A 23,198-nucleotide genomic window follows, 5' to 3' on the forward strand; every position below is an offset into this window, starting at 1 on the left:
GAGTAGCGGGGACTCCATTCCTTGGAGGGCAGGAGGATGAGTGGTGATCTTAGAGAGGTGTATAAGATTACGAGAGAAATAAGATTACGAGAGGAATAGATCAGATAGATGCACACTCTTATCCAGAGTAGGTGAATTGAGGACCAGAGGACACAGGTTTAAGGTGAACTGGAAAAGATTTAATAAGAATCTGAGGGGTAACATTTTCACACAAAGGGTGTGGATGTATGGAACAAGCTGCCAGAAGAGCTATTTGAGGCAAGGACTATCCCAACATTTAAGACGCAGTTAGACAGGTACATGGATAGGACAGGCTTGGAGGGATATGGACCAAATGCTGGCAGGTGGGACTAGTGCAGCTGGGACATGTTGGCCAGTGTGGGTAAGTTGGGCCGAAGGGCCTGTTTCCACACTGTATGACAACAGATGACATCAGGCAGGGTGGTTCCGATAGGCTGATTGTTGGCTAGTAACTGTCTGATACCAAGAGGGATACATCATTGCAAACTGTGGAACTGGTTAACTGACTTGGGTAGTGTGAAATTTGAGAATTCAACGTTCATACTGCTGGGTTATAAGTTCATCAAGCGAAATATGAGGTGCTATTCCTCCGACTGGGTGTGTGGCCTCACTCTGGCAATGGAGGAGGCCCTACGACAACAGAAAGGTCAGTATGGGAATGGGAAGGGGAGCTGAAATGTTTGGCAACCGGGATATCCCACACGCCTCGGAGGACCAAGCACAAGTCTTCAGTGAATTGGTCACCGAATCTACTCTTACTCATCGATGTACAGGAACCGGCATCGGGCAAATTGGTGGAGCTACGAATAGTGAGGAAGGCTATCAAAGTATACAGCAGGATATATCTGTAACAGTTTTGCGGTTGAGTTCTAAAAGACTAGTGCAGCTGGGACATGTTAGCCGGTGTTGGGCCGATGGGCCTGTTTCCTATTTCACTCTATGACTATGAATAATGGGCAGAGAAATGGTAGATGGAGTGCAATCCAATCAAATGTGAGGTAGAATATAAAGGGAAAGTGTATAGTTAATAGAAAGACCTTTAAGACCATGATGTACAGGGGGATTTGGGGGGTCTAAGTGTACATATAAATGCTCTCCAGTGTGCCAGGAATGATCTAAATTAAATAAAATGTAGTGCACTCACACATATATTTTTGGAACGTAGATCACTGTCATCTATTTTTTGTCAAATTCAGCTTTGTAGCCAATAAAGAGAAATTGCATTGTGGCTCCTTACTTGATTCCAAAGCGTCCTCGGTTTCCTTGCATTCTGCTTCAGCTGGAGAAACTTTTTTCTGTCCTAAAAATGGGCCCAACGAAAGCAGAAAACCACCAGATGTTTGTGACATTGTCCAATGCAAATGATGGTGCTATAACTCAACTTTAAACATACTTTGGCTGTTCCTGAAATGCAAGCACAATCAATGAACCCAACATAAAAATAGAACACATTTCAACATTATAGGTAAATCAATTTGTCTGGCAATTTAAAATATAAAGTAAAGCCTAACCTAAATTTACGACAACCTATTGTTTGCTGCTGCACTATATAGGCTATGATCAAAAGTCTCACTGGCTCATTATGTAAATATTAAGTTATATATTCAATCCTTCTAACAAGCTTCTAAATATGTACAGTGGAAAGAATCCCAATTAGCGCAGAATATCTCAGATTCCTTTTCATCCAAAATCAATGTTTTCTGATTTCCAGCAACTGTAGTAAAACAGAAAATGCTATAAAAATTCAGCAGCATCAGCAGAATCTGAGTACAGAGAGATTCATTGACCCAAAATGCTACCTCTATTTCTCTCTCCACTGAAGCACTTGGTGCTTTTGTCTCCATGCATTCAGGAGGGGGAGAGGGTTGGCCTGGCCAGGCGTAGATGTAATGTCCTCCACCACTGCTCCAACTCTGTGAGTTGTTTCCGGTCCATGTGTTCGGCCTCTTGGAGTTCATTACCGGAGATCACACCTAAATTTAGCTAGTAGCCCGTGATTATATTCAGGCCTGTATTTGTGGCCTGCCAACCTCTTGACTGAATTGCGCCTCCAAGCTTGTTTTGGAAGTTTATTTTTGCATTCCCGATAGCCCTGCGGTGAGCACACTTAGTCTTGAAAAGAAGATCGAGTGTGATCTCCGCAAGGCTATCGGGAATGCAAAGAGAGATTTCCAAAACAAGCTTGGAGGTTATTCAAGGTGCAGAATCTTCCTTCTTGAAATCTTGGATATGGACTTTAGCAGAGAGGATCTCCATATTCATACAACGTTTCTGGTTAAGATGGATCCTAATTGTCTTTGACCAAACACAGTCGTCAGCGCATCTCATGGTGGAACTGGTAACTGAGGTTTACTGAATGAAATGGTCTTAACCTGATTACAGTCTGCTGACTCAAAACAGACCTAAAGTAGACCCTGACCTCCATAGGTCACTGCTGTATTAATCTTTTATTGGTGCCTCATGTTTCATGTAGATTTAGGGCAGGATATCACCTTGAGTCTTGGAAGAAGAAATCTTAAAAGGCTCTTGTCAGAACACAGCAAGTCCTTATCACCAACTGAGATTCAAGGTTATCAGAAAAAATATTTAAGTACTAGTGTGTATAGCTGAGCTAGATATGCTAAAGGTCTTCTCTAACCTCAGAATGTTACCCAACCTTAATGTAAACTTTGCACTGAAATTAGTTGCTATGGGTATCAAAAGATATTTAGCCCTTATCAACAAATATAATTCAGAATAATTTGTCCCATTAATTCAAATTTCAACACATTTTTCTGCCCAGCTAAATTGGCATGGACTTAACCTGTATTTTCCCTCCTCTATTTACACGGCAACACCATGCCTTACCTGAATTAATTATAAAGAGATCCAGTATCTGAAAATAAATCCTTTCCTTCATTTGCTAACATCTAAGTTTTCAAATGGTAACTAATTTACCATAATATCCATTCCAAATAGACATTTATGAGCCTAGAATTTAGTGTTGCTTGCTTTTGGTGACAGACACTTATATATTCACACAGTGACATTTGAATAAAAAAACTTATCTGGCAACTAGACCAAGAGGGACCCCGTTGGGTCCCATCCCCTCAACGCGCGGTTGCGGGGGGGGGGGGGGGGGGGGGGGGGGAGCGCTGCGATGTCACACACACACTAACCCCCCCCACACACACGGGGGGGGGGGGGGGGGAAGGGGGGTGAGAGGGTGAGGGAAGGGGAGGGAGGTCAAGGGCAGAGGAGGGTGGGGGGAATGGAGGGGGAGAAGGGGGGGAATAGAGGAGAGAGGGGGGAGTGCGGGGAGAGGGGGTAGGGGAGGAGGGGAGAGGGGGAGGAGGGGGGGGAGGAGGAGGAGGGGGGAGGGGGGGGGGGGAGGAGGGGGGGGGAGGGTGGGGGGGGGGAGGGGGAGGTGGGGGAGGGGGAGGGGGAGGGGGGGGGGGGGAGGAAGAGGGGGGGGAGGGAGGGGGAGGGGAGGCAGAGGGGTAGGGGGCAGACAGGGAGGGGCCAGGGAGGGAGGGAAAGAGAGGGAGGATGCAGAGAGAGAGAGAGGGTAGAGAGGGAGGGGGCAGAGAGGGAGAGGATCAATGTGAACGCATCTCACCCTCCCTCTTCAGTTCCCTATTCCCCTCCTCCATCTCCCCATATCCTCCATCTCCCCACCCTCCCCCAACCCTCCTCTGCATCCCTCCCTCCCCATCCCCCCCCCCCCCCCCCCTCCACCCCCCCCCCCTCTCTCTTTCCCTGCCCCGGGGGGGGGGTAGAGGGGGGGGGGAAGGAGGGAGAGGCAGCACCTACCCAGGGCATAGGCCAGAAGCCTCCCCACCAGGCGCCGGGCCCCGAGCTAGGCTGTGGCCGGCGTGGGCCAGAGCACAGCCACTTTTCCACTGCGCCTGCCGATAAAGGAAACTAAATTTAGTGCAAGATAAAGTCTGAATAAAGATAGTTAGAAGGTCTCCAATGAGATAGATGGGAGGTCAGGACTACACTCTAGACTTGAGAGGACGGTTTAGTTGCCTGATAACAACTGGGATTGTTCAAACTAAGGTGAACTTTTAAAAAATAAACATTTTCATCTTTTGATGATTTGAATATCCTATTAAAGATTTAGATGTACTAGGGCTGTCCATTTTTGGGCAAATATTTTTTAAACACAGAGGATGATGGGCGTCTGGAATGCTTGCCAGGAGTGGTAGTAGAGGCAGGTAGACTAGTAACATTTAAGAGGTTTTTAGAAAGGCATATGAATATGCAGGTAGTGGAGGAATCACGTGCAGTCAGAGGAAATTAGTTTATCTTGGCATCATGTTGGGCACAGACATTGTGGGTTGAAGGTCCTGTTCCTGTGCTGTATTTTTCTATGTTCTATATTCACTATAAATACCAACGCTAAGTTAAAACCTTTTTGCTATCTTACCTCTACTTGCATCCTTCCTCAATCTTTGCAGATTAATTTATCCTTTTATTGTAAAGGAATAAATTATAATTGAAAGAATTACTAATTGCATAACATGCAGAATAGGACAAATTCTGCATTGGATAAATGCTATTAGTAGGCCCACAGAGTTATTTAAAGAGTGCTTAGAAATAGATTTAATAGGATCAATCATCTCTACAGATAGTATCCGCCTGACATTATTCACTTAATAACCTGTGCATCAGTAATCCAAATACAATTACAGTGAAAATCGAATAAAGATAATTTAACCCTATTGATGTCCTTAAATCAAGATGTAGTGCCATAAATAAGTCAACTAACACCCTAACAATCATACAAGACGTACATTTTAACCATTGTATTAACTGTTCCATGATCTTTCCCAGTTATTTCCCAGTTCACCAGAGATGATGGTAGAGCACAACAAAGTCAATGAATGGTTCAATAGTGATTTATTGTCACATGTGCAAAGCACAGTGAAATTCCTTTTCCGAGTCGCCAAATTTGGTGCCATTTCCAAATGTGCGCTAGGTAGTATGGAGTGACACCTGATCCAGGCAAGCTCTCGGCTGCTGCTGAGCCTCAAGTCGCCGTCTTTGTCTAGATCGATGTCCCTCTCCTCGCCCGGCCACTTTATGCCTTGAAGGCGTCTCCTGCAGCTGACCTTGAGGGTGAGTTAGATAAGAATTTGGTTCACTTTTTTACCTGCCTTGCTCCCTGCAACCTTTGTCGTCAGTTCCTTCTTCTTCAGTTCCCCAGGGAGACGAGAAGAGGCGAGGCTCGGTGGCTTCCCCTCTACAGACCACGGCCTGCCAGGTCTCTCTGCATCCGGCGGGAGGCCCAGCGGTCTCTTCGAGCAGGTATATATCGACTCAATATTGACCAAACCCCATTCAATCTCGTGGCACAGATTAACCAAGGTCAAGAAAACTACTGTACCAAATGAGATAAAATCAGGACAGCTCAGAAATGAAAATCTGTGAGGTACTATGTATCAGAAGTAAAATTATATTGCAGTGTAAGCTGTAAGCCTATGAATGATCATCTCGCACCCTACCATCGTCATTTGAGTAAAGATTGAAACCTCATTCAAGCACTGTAATAAAAGCATGCCAAGTGATAGCATCATGGTCATTTAAAAATTAGGTGCCAACTTGAAGCTAGTGTGCACGAACAATTACGATTCTAACCATGGAAGTTACAAATTACTTGGAGCAAAACAATAGTCATAGTCATAGAGTGAAACAGTGTGGAAACAGGCCCTTCGGCCCAACTTGCCACACCGGCCAACATGTCCCAGCTACACCTGTCTACCTGCCTGCGTTTGGTCCATATCCCTCCAAACCTGTCCTATCTATGTACCTGTCTAACAGTTTCTTACACGTTGGGATAGTCCCAGCCTCAACTACCCCCTCAGGCAGCTTGTCCCATACACCCACCACACTTCGTGTGAAAAAGTTACCCCTCAGATTCCTATGAAATCTTTTCTGCTTCACCTCAAATCTATGTTCTCTGGTTCTCGATTCACCTACTCCGGGCAAGAGACTCTGTGCATCTACCCGATTTATTCCTCTCATGATTTTATTCACTTCCATAAGATCACCCTCATCCTCCTGTGCTCCAAGGAATAGAGTCCTAGCCTACTCAACCTCTCCCTATTGCTCAGACCCTCTAGTCCTGGCAAATCCTCGTAAGTCTTCTCTGTACCTATTCCAGTCTGACATCTTTCCAATAACATACTGATTAGCTTTTTTATTATTTTGTGTCATCACACAACTGTTTGCCAATACGGAGCAAATTTTAGTGCCACGCTGTGGGCCTCTGCAAGGTCCTTTACAGTGCATGTGTCATGCAGCATGTCACAGCTCAGATGTTCCATAGTCTGGAGGCCCCGTCCGCACTTGCAGTCTGCCGCATCTTCAGTATATCCCCACTTCAGCATGTTCGATTTCTTCCTTCCCATGCCTGTCCACAGTCTGTTGAGACTACGCCAGGTTATCACGGTTGGTTGGAACCTGGTGGGAGTTTCTCGGAGGGATCGATTGCCATGTGAATGTCTTCCGAAGATTTCTCTAGTCTCTCTTCCCAGAGTTTGAGCCTTCTGGATGATGCACTGCAGTCCAGGGGATGGACAGAAGAGAGGAAACCTTTGCATGATTTCAAATGCTGAGGTAGCAAAGGATGGTCATGTAGGGGGAGTCTTTCATCCTCTGATTGTCTGGGGCGTTCGTTTTGACTAGCTACAGCTCTTCTGATTCCAGGGAGTGCAATGCCAGAGAATAGGTAGATGTTGTCATCTTGGTACGTTTCATGCATCCACTGTTGCAGCGACAGCTTGTGTTTAGCACGGGATCAATCGTCCTTGCATGAGCTGAGCGCTCCCATACTGTGCAGGCATACTTGGCAGCGGAGAAGCAGAGAGCCAGAGCTGTTGATCGAATGGTTGTAGAATTTGCTCCCCATTTTGAGGTACCCAGCTTACCAGGAAGAGCATTTCTGGAACTGACTTTTCTTTTAAACTTGGTGATACGTGCTTTGTAGGTCAGAGATCGATCAAGCGTCACACCGAGATAGACTGGATTGTCACAGTGCTCCAATCTGACTCCATTCCATGTGATCTTCAACCTTCGATTTGCATACTTGTTCTTCAAGTGGAAGGCGCAGACTTGGGTTTTAGATGGATTGGCTCAGGTAATTCTCTTTGTACTACGAGGACAGGTTGACTAAAGCCTCACAAAGAGTAGCTAGTGCCTCAAAGAAGTCAGCGCTTTGGGTTGTAATACATAGGTCATGTGCATAAATGAAACTCCTGGTGTCGGGATAGATAGGTTGGTCGTTAACATAGATATTGAACAAGGTGGTGCCAGTACACTTCCTTGGAGGCCTTTTTCCTGCCTGCGCCTGCGACTTTTCGACCAGAGTCTTCACCAGGTGGGTTAGATGCAAGTTGTGTGTCAGATCAGGCCATAACAGGAGCGTTCTCGTTGCGGTCCCTGTCGGATTTGACAAGAATCTGTGGATCCTGCTACCGCACCTCACACTGTATTCTCATGATCAGAACTGAATGCAATACTCTGGATTCGGTCTCACCAACATCTTATACAACTGAAGCATAACCTCCCAACCTCTATACTCAATATTCCGAATGATGAAGGCCAATTTACCAAAAGCCTTTTTGACCACCTGCGACTCGACCTTCAAGGAACCATTCACCTACACTACTAGATCCCTCTGCTCTACAACACTTCCCAGAGGCCTATCCTTCACTGTGTAGGTCCTGCCCATAGAAACATAGAAAATAGGTGCAGGAGGAGGCATTTTGGCCCTTCGAGCCAGCACCGTCATTAATAGTGATCATGGATGATCATCCCCGATCAATAACCCATGCCTGCCTTCTCCCCATATCCCTTGATTCCACTAGTCCCTAGAGCTCTATCTAACTCCCTCTTAAATCCATCCAGTGACTTGGTCTCCACTGCCCTCTGTGGCAGGGAATTCCACAAATTCACAATTCTCTGGGTGAAAAAGCTTTTTCTCACCTCAGTCTTAGATGGCTTCTCCTTTATTCTGAGACCGTGGCCCCTGGTTCTGGACTCGCCCAACATTGGGAACATTTTTCCTGCATCTATAGCTTGTCCAGTCCTTTTATAATTTTATATGTTTCTATAAGATCCCCCTCATCCTTCTAAATTCCTTCCAGTGAATACAAGCCAAGTCTTTTCAATCTTTCCTCATATGACAGACCCGCCATCCCAGGGATCAATCTCGTGAACCTACGCTGCACTACCTCAATCACAAGGATGTCCTTCCTCAAATGAGGAGACCAAAACTGGACACAATACTCCAGATGTGGTCTCACCAGAGCCCTATACAACTGCAGAATAACCTCTCTACTCCTATACTGAAATCCACTTGTTATGAAGGCCAACGTTAGACTTCCCAAAATGCATCACCTCACATTTCTCTGCATTATATTTCATTAACCATTCCTCAGCCCACCTGGCCAATCGATCAGAGAGGCCAAATCAAATTACAGGAGGAAGATAGAGGACCACCTGGACAGTAATAACAGCAGGCAGGTGTGGCAGGGGATCCAGTATCTCACCAACTATAAGACCAACCTTGGAGCTGTTGAAGGTGACGCCTCGCTGGCAGAGGAGCTGAACCACTTCTTTGCTCGCTTTGAAGTGGAGCCACCCGAGACAGCCACATCACAGCACATGGTCCACAGCAGCCTACCCCTCAAGATAGAGGAGCATGAGGTGAGGCGCACTCTGCGGGCCATCAATCCAAGGAAGGCCACTGGTCCGGACGGCGTATCTGGACGCGTGTTGAAGGACTGCGCAGACCAGCTGGCTGGAGTCCTTACAAGGATTTTTAACCAGTCTCTGGCCCAGTCCACTGTCCCACCCTGTCTGAAGTCCTCCACCATAGTCCCCTTGCCCAAAAAAACCAACATCTCCAGCCTCAACGACTACCGGCCAGTCGCACTCACACCAGTGGTGATGAAGTGTTTTGAAAAACTGGTCCGGGGTCATATCACATCACTTCTGCCCCGAAGCTTTGACCCCCACCAGTTTGCGTACAGAGCGAATAGATCCACAGAGGACGCTGTAGCCACAGCTCTCCATGCTGCACTGTCTCACCTGGAGCAGTGGGGGAGCTACGTGCAGATGCTCTTTGTGGACTACAGCTCTGCTTTTAATACTATCCTTCCCCCCACAAACTGGTGGACAACTGGGGGACTTGGGACTTCCACACTCCACCTGTACGTGGATAAATAGCTTCCTGTCGGGTCGAAGCCAGAGAGTCAGAGTGGGCCATCACACATCCACGGCCCTCAGCCTCAGTACCGGCTCTCCACAGGGCTGCGTACTGAGCCCCCTGCTCTACACCATCTACACACATGACTGCACCCCCGCCCACCACAGCAACACCATTGTCAAATTTGCGGATGACACTACAGCGGTGGGACTCATCTCCGGGGGGGACGAGTACGCCTACCGGGATGAGGTGGAGCAGCTGACAGTGTGGTGCGAAGAAAATAACCTGCTCCTCAACACCTCAAAGACGAAGGAGGTAATAATAGACTTCAGGAAAAACAAAACGGACATGGTACCACTGACCATCAGAGGGGACTGTGTAGAGAGGGTGGCGGATTTCCGCTTCCTGGGAATCCACATTGAGGAGGACCTGACGTGGAGCGTGAACACCACTGCGCTGCTGAAAAAGGTCCAGCAGAGACTGCACTTACTGAGGTTGCTCAGGAAGAACAACATCACTCAGAGGCTGCTGCTGTCCTTTTATCGGTGCTCAATTGAGAGCATACTAACATACTGTGTATGCGTGTGGTATACCAGCTGCACAGCGGCTCAGAGGAAAGCGCTCCAGAGGGCCATTGACAACGCCCAGAGGATTGTCGGCTGCCCTCTCCTTACCTTGGAGGACCTACACAGTTCCCGCTGCACCAAAAAAACCCAGAATATAATAAAGGACATCTCCCACCCCGGACACTCCCTGTTTGAACTGTTGCCGTCAGGCAGATGGTACAGATCCACAAGGACAAGGACAAATAGACTAAAAAACAGTTTTTACCCCACTGCTATAAAAACACTAAATGTAGCCGCCAAGGAACGCAGGGGCGATACAGACTAAGGGACTGTGGTAACGGTGAAATCGACAGAAGGATGGAGGGTTGGGTGTGTATGCGTGCTTTGTCTGTGATATTTATTTATTTGCTTATCTTTATTATTTTACCGTGGATGTTTCGTTAGCTTTAGAAATGTTTGAATGCTGCACTGACTGGCTGACATTTTAAATTTCGTTGTACATGGCCCATGTTACAATGACAATAAAAGAAACTATTCTATTCTATCAAGATCCTGCTGCAATCTTTCACAAACATCTTCACTACCTGCAAAATCACCTGCTTTTGTATCATCAGCAAACCTGCTAATCTTGCCATGTATGTTCTCATCCAAATCATTGATGTAGATGACAAACAGTAACGGGCCCAGCACCGAACCCTGAGGCACACCACTCGTCACAGGCCTCCAGTTCGAGAAACAACCTTACACCATCACCCTCTGCTTCTTTCCATGGAGCCAATTTGCTATCCATTCTGCTATCTCTCCTTGGATCCCACATGATCTAATGTTCCAGAGCAGCCTACCATCCGGAACCTTGTTGAATGCCTTCCTGAAATCCATGCACACGGCATCTACAGCTCTGCCCTTAATGAGGTTTTTGGTCACATCTTCAAAAAACTCAGATTTGTGAGACACGACCTCCCACGTACAAAACCATGCTGACTATCCCTAATCAGCCCTAAATGCCTGTTTCCCTCGGAATACTCTCTAGTAACTTTCCGACTACAGATTTAAGCTCACAGGCCTATTGTTCCCAGAATTTCCCCTGTACCCTTTCTAGCATGACAACTTCTTTCCTATAACATGGTGCCCAGAACTGAACACAATACCCTAATGTGGCCTCACCAACGACTTATGCAACTGCAACATGACCTCCCAACTTCTATCCCAGAGCTTAACACAAGTTTAATTGTGGACGGTTCGATTGTAATCATCTATAGTCTATTCGCTGACTGGATAGCACACAACAAAAAGCTTTTTTCTGTACCTCTATTCACATGACAATAAACTAAATTAATTGCTTGTGATAGCAAGAAGCATTTGTTCATGGTCATTGGTCAAACTAGTGACACATCCTTCCTACATCACTGTAAGAGTAACACGATCAGAAGATTGAAGTGGTTGAAGATAGCAGCTCACCATGACCTATCCTAAGGTGACAAATGCAGACCTTGCCAGCACAACCCACGTACCATAAATGGCTAAAATGTCAAGTTCATCAAAGGCAATTAGTATTTAACAAATTTTACTTCATAGAAACATAGAAACATAGAAATTAGGTGCAGGAGTAGGCCATTCGGCCCTTCGAGCCTGCACCGCCATTCAATATGATCATGGCTGATCATCCAACTCAGTATCCCGTACCTGCCTTCTCTCCATACCCTCTGATCCCCTTAGCCACAAGGGCCACATCTAACTCCCTCTTAAATATAGCCAATGAACTGGCCTCAACTACCCTCTGTGGCAGGGAGTTCCAGAGATTCACCACTCTCTGTGTGAAAAAAGTTCTTCTCATCTCGGTTTTAAAGGATTTCCCCCTTATCCTTAAGCTGTGACCCCTTGTCCTGGATCCTTTGGTTTCAGCACATTGTAGGGATCCTTCCCGGCTTTCATAGCCTCCATGATGATCTTTTCCAATCCTGTTGCCTGTTCTTCATCAGTTGGGATGCCGCCCGAGGCCATCCCCCGAATGTGTTTGCGGCTCAAAGCCAGGGCAGAGCCGGGGGCTCGAGTAGCCATCAGGCCCAGGCCCCGCTGCCCGCCGAGCAAACCCTACACCGCCGCTGCCTGAGCATACTTCCTTTCATACAGCAGCCCCAATTTCACAATGCACATGCATTAGCTGATCGAGGTGAAGAAAATTGTAATAGGAGATACAAGCAACTCAATGGACTGTCAAAAGGGTCTGTCTTCAGACTCAAGAAGGGTCAAGTCCCGAAACATCACCTGTCCATTCCCTCCACAGACGCTACCTGAGTTCCATCCAGCAGTGTGTGTTTTACTCAACATGGTAATAGGTTTAGATAAGTTAAATAGTGAGAAGATATATCCATCAGCAGGTTGATCAGCGACAGCGAGGTTTCAATCTTTACGTCAAAAGGCGCTGAAGAAATGGGCTCATTGATGTTTGCAATCTATATCACTGATTTGGGTGAGAACGTACATGGCATGTGACCTTTCTGTCCCCGGACTCCTCCATTGCCAGAGTGAGGCACAGCACAAATTGGAGGAACAACACCTCATATTTTGTTTTGGTAGTTTACACCCCAACAGTATGAAGATTGACTTCTCTAATTTCAGATAGTCCTTGCTTTCTCCCTCCTTCCCCTCCCCCTTCCCAGTTCTCCCACAAGCCTACTGTCTCCACCTCTTCCTTTCTTTTACCTGCCCCCACCCCCCGACATCAGTCCAAAGAAGGGTCTCGACCCAAAACTTCGCCTATTCCTTCTCTCCATAGATGCTGCCTCACCCGCTGAGTTCCTTCAGCATTTTTGTCTACCTCCCCTTTCTTGATCTCAGTCTCCATCACATGAAATAGACTAGTGACTGACGTCTATTACAAACCCACTGACTCCCACGACTATCTCGACTACACTTCTTCCCACCCTGCTCCCTGCAAAGACTCTATCCCCTACCCCCAATTCCTCCATCTATGCCGCATCTGCGCCCAACATGAGGTTTTCCATACTAGAACATCCAAAATGTCCTCATTCTTTCATCCCATCATGGATGAGGCCCTCACTCGTGTCTCCTCAGTACCCCGCAGCTCCGCCCTTGCTTCCCCTCCACCTAGTCGCAACAGAGACAGAGTCCCCCTAGTCCTTACCTTCCACCCCATCAGCCATCACATACAACACAATCCTGCGAAATCTCCGCCACCTCCAACGGGATCCCATCACTAGCCACATTTTCCCATCTCCACCCCTTTCCGTCTTCCGCAGAGACCGTTCCCTCTGCAACTCCCTGGTTAATTTATCCCTTCTCACCCAAACCACCCCCTCCCCAGGTACCTTCCCCTGCAACCGCAGAAGATGCAACACCTGTCAGGACTGTCTTATGAAGAAAGACTGGATAGACTTGGTTTATACTCTCTAGAATTTAGGAGATTGAGAGGGGATCTTATAGAAACTTACAAAATTCTTAAGGGGTTGGACAGGCTAGATGCAGGAAGATTGTTCCGATGTTAGGGAAGTCCAGAACAAGGGGTCACAGCTTAAGGATAAGGGGAAAATCCTTTAAAACCGAGATGAGAAGAACTTTTTTCACACAGAGAGTGGTGAATCTCTGGAACTCTCTGCCACAGAGGGTAGTTGAGGCCAGTTCATTGGCTATATTTAAGAGGGAGTTAGATGTGGCCCTTGTGGCTAAGGGGATCATGGGGTATGGAGAGAAGGCAGGTACGGGATACCGAGTTGGATGATCAGCCATGATCATATTGAATGGCGGTGCAGGCTCGAAGGGCCGAATGGCCTACTCTTGCACCTAATTTCTATGTTTCTATGTTAACACCTGTCACTATACCTTCTCCCTCGACTCTGTCCAGGTACCCCAACAGTTCTTTCAGGTTAAACAGAGGTTCACTTGCACCTCCTCCAACCTCACCTACTGTATCCGTTGTTCAAGATGTGAACTCTTATACATCGGCGAGACCAAACGCAGACTGGGTGATTATTTCGCAGAACACCTTCGCTGAGCCCTCGTGAACCAACCTGATCTCCCGGTTGCTGAACACTTTAATTCTCTTTCCCATTCCTACATTGACCTTTCTGTCTTCAGTCTCCTCCATTGTCAGGGTGAGGCTAAACACACATTGGAGGAACATCATCTCATATTTAGCTTGGGCAGCTTACAGCCCAGTGCTGAATATTGATTTCTCTCACTTCAGGTAGCCCCAGCATTCCTTCTCTCTCTATCCCGCCCCCACCCAATTTGCACTAGCTTCTCATTTTCAAACTTCAAGCAGCTTACAATGGTCTGTTTCCTTTATCATCATTACTTTTGTGCATGTCTTTCATTCATTGTTCTTTGTCTCTCCACATCACCGTATAAATCTCTCGTTTCCCTTATCCCTAACCAGTCTGAACAAGGGTCTCGACCCAAAACGTCACCCATTCCTCATCTCCAGAGATGCTGCCTATCCCGCCCGCTGATTTTTGTGTCTATCTATGGTTTAAACCAGCATCTGCAGTTCCTTTTACACAATTGAGTATTGAAGTTGGGGGGTGGGGGAGGGGGGGGGGTCATGTTGCAGTTATAGAATAGGATAGAATAGAATAGAATAGAATAGAATAGAATAGAATAGAACAGAATGCCTTTAATTGTCATTCAAACAACTTGGTTTGAACGAAATTGCATTTTCTAGTTTTACATTACAAAAAAACCCAAGACCCACACTTAACAGTTTACATAAACATCCATCACAGTGGATCTCCAACATCTCCTCACTGTGATGGAAAGCAAAGTCTTATCTCTTCCCTTTGTTCTTCTCCCGCGGTCCAGTAGTCCAACTGTAGCGTCGAGGAGAATTGGGGCTCCGATGTTAAAGCCCCCGGCGGATGATGTGCTGTGTCCATTTAAGCCACGCCGGGCGATGTTAGGCCCCGGCTCCGTGTCCTTTAAACCCCACGATTCCAGCGGGAGAAGTTGACGTTGCGGGAGCTCCGAAAAGCATTCCCACCAGGGACCTGCGAGCTCCCGATGTTCCTGTCCACCGGACCTGCGGCCGGAGCCTCCAAAGCTCCGGTCGGGTCGCAGCCGCGCACCACCACAGCTCTCCCCGCTCCGAAGTCAGCCAGCTCCGCGATGTCAGGTCCGCAGGATCCGTGACTGGAGCCCTCAGGTTGGTTCCGGCCGGAGGCCGCCGCCGGCTCCACGATGATAGGCCGAATGACACCGGAGACCCGCCAGGGAAAAAGGTCGGGTCCCCCATATAGGCTAGAGATTAACGGTTTCCCCCACCCTCCACCCCCCACATGTACACAGCTAAAAAAATAATAAAAACTAGACTCAAGACATACATTTAACAAGACAAAAATAAAAAAGAACGAACGGCCTGTAGTCGAGCCGCTGCCGATAGGCGCCACCTCACTAACATTATATAAGACGTTGGTGAGGACACATTTAGAGTACTGGGTTGCAAAAGGTGTGGAGAAGATTTATGAGGATGTTGCTATGAATCAACGGCCTGAGCGATGGGGAGCTAGTGAGCAGGCAAGGACTCCATTCCTTGGAGCACAGGAGGATGAGGGATGATCGTATAGAAGTGTATAAAATCGTGTGAGGAATAGATTGATAAATGCACAGTCTCTTACCCAGATTAGGGGAATCGAGAACAAGAGGACATAGGTTTAAGGTGAGGGGGGAAAGATTTAATAGGAACCCGAGGGATAACTGTTTTTACACAAAGGGTGGTGGGTGTATGGAATGAGCAACCAGGAGGTAGTTGAGGCAGGTACTATCGCAACGTTTAAGAAACGTATAAATAGGAACATGGATAGGATAGGTTTAGCGGGATATCAGCCAAACACAAGCAGGTAGGTGGGACATGCTGGTCGGTGTGGACAGGTTGGGCCAATGGGCCTGTTTTCACACTGTATGAATCTGTGACTCTAAGAAATGTTTTATTTTTATACAGAAAGCAGTAATGATGTGTAAATCAGTGGCACAGGCATCATTTTAACACGATTCTATCCTCTGCATTCTCGTCTCCATGATTTGTAAATCATTGCCTGCCACGATGATGGAAAAGGAATCAAACAAGATGTTCAGGGATGGGCAAGGAAAAAAATCTGTACAAGAGGAAATTATTTGTAGGTTCTGGAAAAAAAGCAGGAAAAAGGACACGCATGACTGCCTTACATGAAGCCAGCATAGACTAGATGACTCGGTGGCTCTCTTACTATAATACATCTGTTTCTAAATCCAGGTAATTCCATATTATGTATGTTTCCATGTGTGAACTGGACCTGCACAATTAGTGAACTAGGGATCATCAACTAGGCGTCACCAGCAGGGTCTGCCTTGCCAACAACAGTCTGTTTGTCCTTTCTTCTTTTTTGATATTGTTAGTATGTTTTCAAAAAAATGTTTTGGTATTCCTTGGTTTGTTTTATGTGAGGGTGGGGGAGAGGTTGGGAGAAACTTTTTTTCAATCTCTTACCTCAACAGAGATGCAATGTTTTTCTGTATCGTATCTCTATCCCTAACATCGTGGAGTTGGTGGCCTTTCCTGGAGACAGACCCGGCGCTCCAAGCCGCGAGAGTCTGCGGGACTTTAACATCGCGGAGCTTGCGATCCCTTTGCTGGGGATCGAAGCTCGAACCGCAGGGCCTGTGGACTTTAACATCGTGGAGCCCGCGGTCTCTGGTAAGAAGAGGCTGACTCGGGAGCTCCATGCCATGGATAGTTTAAACCGCCCCGATGCAGGAGTTTCAATCACCCCGATGGGGGCTCAGATCGTCGGCTGAGGGGGCTTTGATCGCTCTGACTGCGGGGGCTTTAATCACCCTGACTGCGGATGGTTTGACTGCCCCGACCGCGGATGGTTTGACTGCCCCAACCGCAGGAGAACAAAGAAGAAGAAGATTGAACTTTAGTGCCTTCCATCACAGTGAAGAATGTGGAATCCACAGTGATGGAAGTGGGTGTGGGTGTGGTGTGTGGGTGTGTGTGGGTGTGGGTGTGTGTCTTGTTGCTTGTATCTTGTATGTGGTTGGTGTGTGCCTTGTTGCTTTTCACTTAGTATGGCTGTATGGTAAATCAAATCTCACTGTACCTGAATTGGTACATATGACAATAAACTGACCTTGAAACCCAGAATGGTTATTATAATGCTATTTCAATCATGGACTAGAGAACTAGTTAAAAGTTACCTTGTAAAATTGGCAAGCAGGAAAAAGGCTGCCTTGGGGAAAAAAAAATCAATGTAATCTCCCTACATTAATTAGAGACCATTGTTCGTTAAAAACTGAGCTGCTACTTTAACAGCAGGTGACCATCGAAATTGACATGCAATTGCTTCTATTGACATAAACAATTATACTATATTAAATAATGTGATATACAGTCTTAAGTATCTTAAACTTTCAGACACAAAAATAAATTTAAAGCTATTAAAGACCTTTACTTTTGAAAATTCTGCAGGAAAAATAACTTGGTTATTGCAAGTTTGAAACTCTCCAGCTCTAAACCTTCTTTTCATAAGGTCACAAGTCATGTCATAAGTGATAGGAGTAGAATTAGGCCAATCGGCCCATCAAGTCTACTCTGCCAATAAATCATGGCTGGTCTAACCCCATTCTCCTGCCTTCTCCCAAGAACCTCTGACATCTGTACAAATCAAGAATCTATTTATCTCTGCCTTAAATATATCCACTGACTTGGCCTCCACACCCTTCTGTGGCAAAGAATTCCAAAGATTCAACACACTCTGACTAAAGTATTTTCTCCTCATCTCCGTCCTAAAAGAACGTCCTTTAATTCTAAGGCTAAGACCTCCAGTCCTAGACCCTCCCACTAGTGGAAACATTCTCTCCACAACCACTCTATCCAAACCGTTCAGTATTCTGTATGTTTCAATGAGGTCCCCCTCATTCTTATAAACTCCAGCAAGTACAGGCCCAGTGCCGACAAACACTCATCATAGGTTAATTTACTCATTCCTGGGATCATTCTTGTAAACCTCCTCTGGATCCTCTCCAGAGCCAGCACATCCCTCCTCAGATATGGTGCCCAAAATTGTAATTGTAAATCTTTATTGTCATTTCCTGAGTATTCGCATACTCAGAGGAAACAAAAAAACGTTTCTCAACCAGTGTCCATTCAGTTTTCGTTACAAAATAAATAGCAATTAAAATTAAAATACAGTCATGAACAATTGCTCACAACATTCCAAATGCGGCCTTTACCAGCGCCTTATAAAGCCTCAGCATTGTATCGCTGTTTTTGTATACAAGCACTCTTGAAATAAATGCTGATATTGGGTTTGCTTTCTATACTACTGATTCGACTAGAATGGAAATTGTGGGACCGCTGGTTAAAATTTCCGAAATGTCCTTGAATACAGGAGAGGTGTCAGAAAACTGGTGGGTGGCAAATGGTGTGCCTCTTTTCAAGAAGGTCTGCAGGGAAAATGCTGGGAACTATAGGTCGGTGAGCTTAACATCTGTAGTTGGTAAGTTACTGGAGAGTATTCTGAAGGATAGGTTATACAGGCATTTGGATGTGCAAGGGGTCTTTAGTGACAGTCAGCATGGTTTTGTACGTGAAAGGTCACGTCTCACAAATCTGATTGATTTTTTTGAAGATGTGACCAAAAAGGTTGATGAGGGCACAGCTGTAGATGCTGTGTACATGGACGTTAATAAGGCATTCAACAAGGTTCTGCATGATAGGCTGCTCTGGAAGGTTAGATCGCATAGTTCCAAGGAGATAGCTGAACGGATAGCACATTGGCTCCATGGAAGGAAGCAGAGGGTGATGGTGGAATGTTGCTTCTCGGACTGGAGGCCTGTGACTAGTGGTGTGCCTCAGGGTTCGGGGTTGCGGGGAAACCGGAAGCGGGGGCCGTGCAGAGGTCGAGTGATCCCCGTAGAGGGCCTGTCCCACCAGCATGCGACTGCATGCGGTGAGTGCGACCAAGCCGTAAGCGGGGGCCGAGCGAAGGTTGAGTGATCCCATACGAGTTGACGTGAAGTTCGAGCGAAGTTTGCGCGTGACGTACGGTGTCAAGACGCTTGATACTGCGTTGAGACGCTGCGCACGCCCGTCGAGGCGGTGCGTACAGCCTCAATGTGGTTGCGGGCCGGCAGGCCGTTGCCGCGCGGAATTATTGGACAGTGTCAGTTTTTCGGAGCCCCGCGCGACGTCGGGACCAGCTCCGCACAACTCCGGCGATCGAAGTGGGACCGACCCCGCGAGGCCGTACGGCTCAGGCGACCACGTTAGGTCGCGCTTGCCGCATGCAGTCGCATGCTCGTGGGACAGGCCCTTAACTCTACCATTGGGTTTGCTGTAGATGTCTGGATGGGGAAGTTAGTGGTAAAGCGGTAAAAATCAACGCGTTCTGCACGGGTGCAATTTGAATATGGCTCTCGACCTGAAATGTCACCTGTCCATTCCGTCCAGAGATTTTGCCTGACCCACTGAGTTATTCCAGGAATGTGTATTTGTCACATTGTAGTGCAACCACATGCAGCTCCTGCCCAAGGGCCTGACGGAGCAGAGCTAGGACTGAGTAACTGAGAGGCGCAGTGGTGGAGTTGCTGCCTCAGCACCAGAGACCCCGGTGACTACGGGTGCTGTCTGTACGGAGTTCGTACGTTCTCCCCGTGACCTGCGTGGGTTTTCTCCGGGTGCTCCTGTTTGCTTCTACACTCCAAAGACGCACAGGTTTGTAGGTTGACTGGCTTCAGTAAAAATTGTAACCTAGCTCTGTGTGCAGGATCATGGATGGTGCAAATGTGCGGAGAGTGTGGACTCGGTGAGCCGCGGGGCCTGTGTTTCTTCGCTGTATCTCTAAACTAAATTAAAGTGGCCTGGGGAGGGGAGGGGAGGGAAGAATTCCCAACCCCTCACGACTTTGCTTTAACATACTCACAAAGATTGAAAGCACTCGAGGCCGTCGATCTGTGCTCGTGAAGGGAGGCTGGGATCCGAGCGGCGACGAGCTGCACCTCCCTCCCTCCCTCCGGCCCAGCGACCAACCGCCCCCCTGCCCCCTGCCCGGCAACCGTTGGCAAGAGGCGAAGCGGACAGCCGCACCGTCCGCACGGCGCAACAACCGCCTCTCCTATTGGCCCGGCTCGCCTTAGCAACGGGACTCGGCTGCCGTTACCAATGGTGGCGGCGATCGGAGGCGGAGGCTGCGGCCCAGGTCCTCCTGTGGCCGGGAAGCGGCGCTGGTGTGTGGGAAGGAGCCCGCAGATACAGCTTTACCCCCGAAGACTGACACAAAATGCTGGAGCAACTCTGCGGGGACAGACAGACAGACCGACAGGCAGCATCAAAGATACTAGAAGAAGAGATCTTTGGGCAGCATCTCTGGAGAAAAAGGATGGGCGACTTTTGAGGTCGGGACTCTTCTTCAGATCTGTGTCAAGACGAGTGTTTTATTGTCATATGCCCCAGATAGAACAATGACATTCGTACTTGCAGCACAGCACAACAGAATATGTAACCATAGTACACTGTGAACAATATAATAAACGAGAGAGAAACAAAAAGTTCAGTGTGTGTAGATATACAAATACTCACAAATATAGACATATGTAGATCATACACAACAATAATAATGCAATACTCTGTGTAGTTCAGAGCTTATTTGAGGTTGTAGTGTATCTGTATTCAAAACAAATTCCTCCCTCCCCCCTCCCCCCTCCCGATGGTCTGCATCCCAGGGTACTTAAGGAAGTGGCTCTAGAAATTGGTGATAATTTTGTGGGGACTAGTGGGATACCGCAAGGCTCGGTGCTGGGACCGCAGCTATTTACAATATACATCAATGATTTATAATAATAATAATAATAATCTTTATTTATATAGCCCTTTTCCCAAAACCCCAAAGTGCTTTACAGAGTTTGGTAATGCATCCCAGGGTATCCTACAAAAACAAAAAAAAGGAAAAAAGTGGCTCTAGAAATCGTGGATGCATTGGTGATAATTTTGTGGGGAGTAGTGGGGTACCGCAAGGCTCGGTGCTGGGACCGCAGCTATTTACAATATACATCAATGATTTGGATGAAGGGATTCAAAGTAACATTAGCAAATTTGCAGATGACACAAAGCCCCGTGGGTGGCAGTGTGAACTGTGAGGAGGATGCTATGAAATCGCCCGCTGCAGGGTGACTTGGACAGGTTGGGGGAGTGGGCAGATGCATGGCAGATGAAGTTTAATGTGGATAAAAGTGAGGTTATCCACTTTGGTATCAAAAACAGGAAGACAGATTACTATCTAAATGGCGTCAAGTTGGGAAAAGGGGAAGTACAATGGGACCTGGGGATCCTTGTTCATCAGTCTATGAAAGTAAGCATGCAGGTACAGCAGGCAGTGAAGAAAGCGAATGGCATGTTGGCCTTTATAACACGAGGAGTCGAGTATAGGAGCAACGAGGTCCTTCTGCAGTTGTACAGGGGCCTAGTGAGACCACACCTGGAGTATTGTGTGCAGTTTTGGTCCCCTAATTTGAGGAAGGACATTCTAGCTATTGAGGGAGTGCAGCGTAGGTTTACAAGGTTAATTCCCGGGATGGCGGGACTGTCATATACTGAGAGAATGCGGCTGTGCTTGTACACCCTGGAGTTTAGAAGGATGAGAGGATATCTTATTGAAACATAAGATTGTTAAGGGTTTGGACACACTAGAGGCAGGAAACATGTTCCCGATGTTGGGGGAGTCCAGGACCAGGGGCCACAGTTTAAGAATAAGGAGTAACCCGTTCAGAACTGAGATGTGGAAACACTTTTTCTCACAGAGAGTTGGGCGTCTGTGCAATTCTCTGCCTCAGAGGGCAGTGGAGGCCGGTTATCTGGATACTTTCAAGAGAGAGCTAGATAGGGCTCTTAAAGATAGCGGAGTCAGGGGATATAGGGAGAAGGCAGGAACGGAGTACTGATTGGGGATGATCAGCCATGATCACATTGAATGGCGGCACTGGCTCGAAGGACCAAATGCCCTACTCCTGCACCTATTGTCTATTGTGTGACAATAAACTAAACTAAGCTGAACTAAACTTCACTCATTTACTCAGAACTCCGTTGCCAGCTGGAAATGGTGGTGCACCATGAGAAAATGTGTGCTCCAGCTGTGCATCTGTTACTGCAAAAGTCACATGTAGTGAGCAGGAAAATCCCAATGATGGTTACAGAGTGATACAGCGTGGAAACAGGCCCTATGGACCAACTTGTCCACACTGCCCACCAGCTACACTAATCCCACCTGCCCACATTTGGCCCATATCCCTCTAAACCGATCTTATCCATATACCTGACTAACCATTTCTTAAACGTTGGGATAGTCCCTGCCTGAACTACCACCTCTGGCAATTTGTTCCATACAACCACCACCCTTTGAATGAAAAGGTTATCCCTCAGATTCCTATTAAATCTTTTTCCCTTCACCTTAAACCTATGTCCTCTGATCCTCGATTGCCTACTCTGGGCAAGAGACTGTGCATATACCCGATCTATTCTTCTTATGATTTTATATACTTTTATAAGTTCACCCCTCATCCTCCTGCGCCCCAAGGAAGAGTCCCATCCTACTCAACTTCTCCCTATAGCTCAGACCCTCGAGTCCTGGCAACATCCTTGTAAATCTTCTCTGTACCCTTTCCAGCTTGACATCTTTCCTATAACATGGTGCCCAGAACTGAACCCAGTACTCCAAATGCAGCCTCACCAACATCTTATACAACTGCAACATGACTTCCCAACATCTAAACTCAATACTCTGATGGAAGGCCAATGTGCCAAAAGCCTTTTTGGCCACCCTAGCTACCTGCGACTGCACCTTCAAGGAAGGTGGAGTCGCAGTCAACCTAGGCCTGCACTTCATCCTTCAGCACCTAGACTGCCAGGGGACCTATGCAAGGATTTTGTTTGTGGATTTTAGCTCTGCATTCAACGCCATTGTGCCAGCACTACTACACTCCAAACTCTCCCAGTTGACTGTGCTTGAACCCCTCTGTCAGTGGATCACCAACTTCCTGACAGACAGGAAGCAGCATGTGAAGGGCCTGTCCCACTTGCCAATTTTTTCAGCAACTGCCGGCATCATTGACTGACATATCAGGTCACCGAAATATTTGCTGCGTGATGTGACCGTGACACGGCCTGATGACATATGACGCGCTGTGTTTTTTCAAATGCCGCAATATTTTTTTGTCGCCGCTGGATTTTGAAATGTTCAAAATCTTTTGGCGACACTGATATGACGCCAGCAGTCGCCAAAAAAGATCGCTAAGTGGGACGGGCCCTTGAGGCTGGGAAAACACATCTTGGATCCGTAGACCCTCACCATAGGCTGCGTACGCTCCCCTCTCCTCTACACCAATGATTGCTCCTCCACAGACTCCTCGGTCAAGCTTCTCAAGTTTGC

At 47.2% G+C, this 23,198-nt stretch overlaps 1 protein-coding gene across 2 annotated transcripts in view; it reads right to left on the reverse strand.

Moving 5' to 3' along the window:
* The window catches only part of ccdc142 (coiled-coil domain containing 142), a 363,715-nt gene that overhangs the window by 99,947 nt on the left and 240,570 nt on the right, over nucleotides 1–23,198 (reverse strand). For both annotated transcript variants that reach the window (XM_055652590.1, XM_055652501.1), the window contains exon 2: nucleotides 1,259–1,425. In XM_055652590.1, coding sequence (XP_055508565.1) covers nucleotides 1,259–1,370 — 112 coding nt within the window. In that variant the 5' untranslated portion in view covers nucleotides 1,371–1,425. The remainder of the gene's footprint in view (nucleotides 1–1,258; nucleotides 1,426–23,198) is intronic.

This window comes from Leucoraja erinacea, chromosome 1, assembly GCF_028641065.1.
Source record: "Leucoraja erinacea ecotype New England chromosome 1, Leri_hhj_1, whole genome shotgun sequence".
In the NCBI taxonomy this organism is placed as follows: Eukaryota; Metazoa; Chordata; class Chondrichthyes; order Rajiformes; family Rajidae; genus Leucoraja; species Leucoraja erinaceus.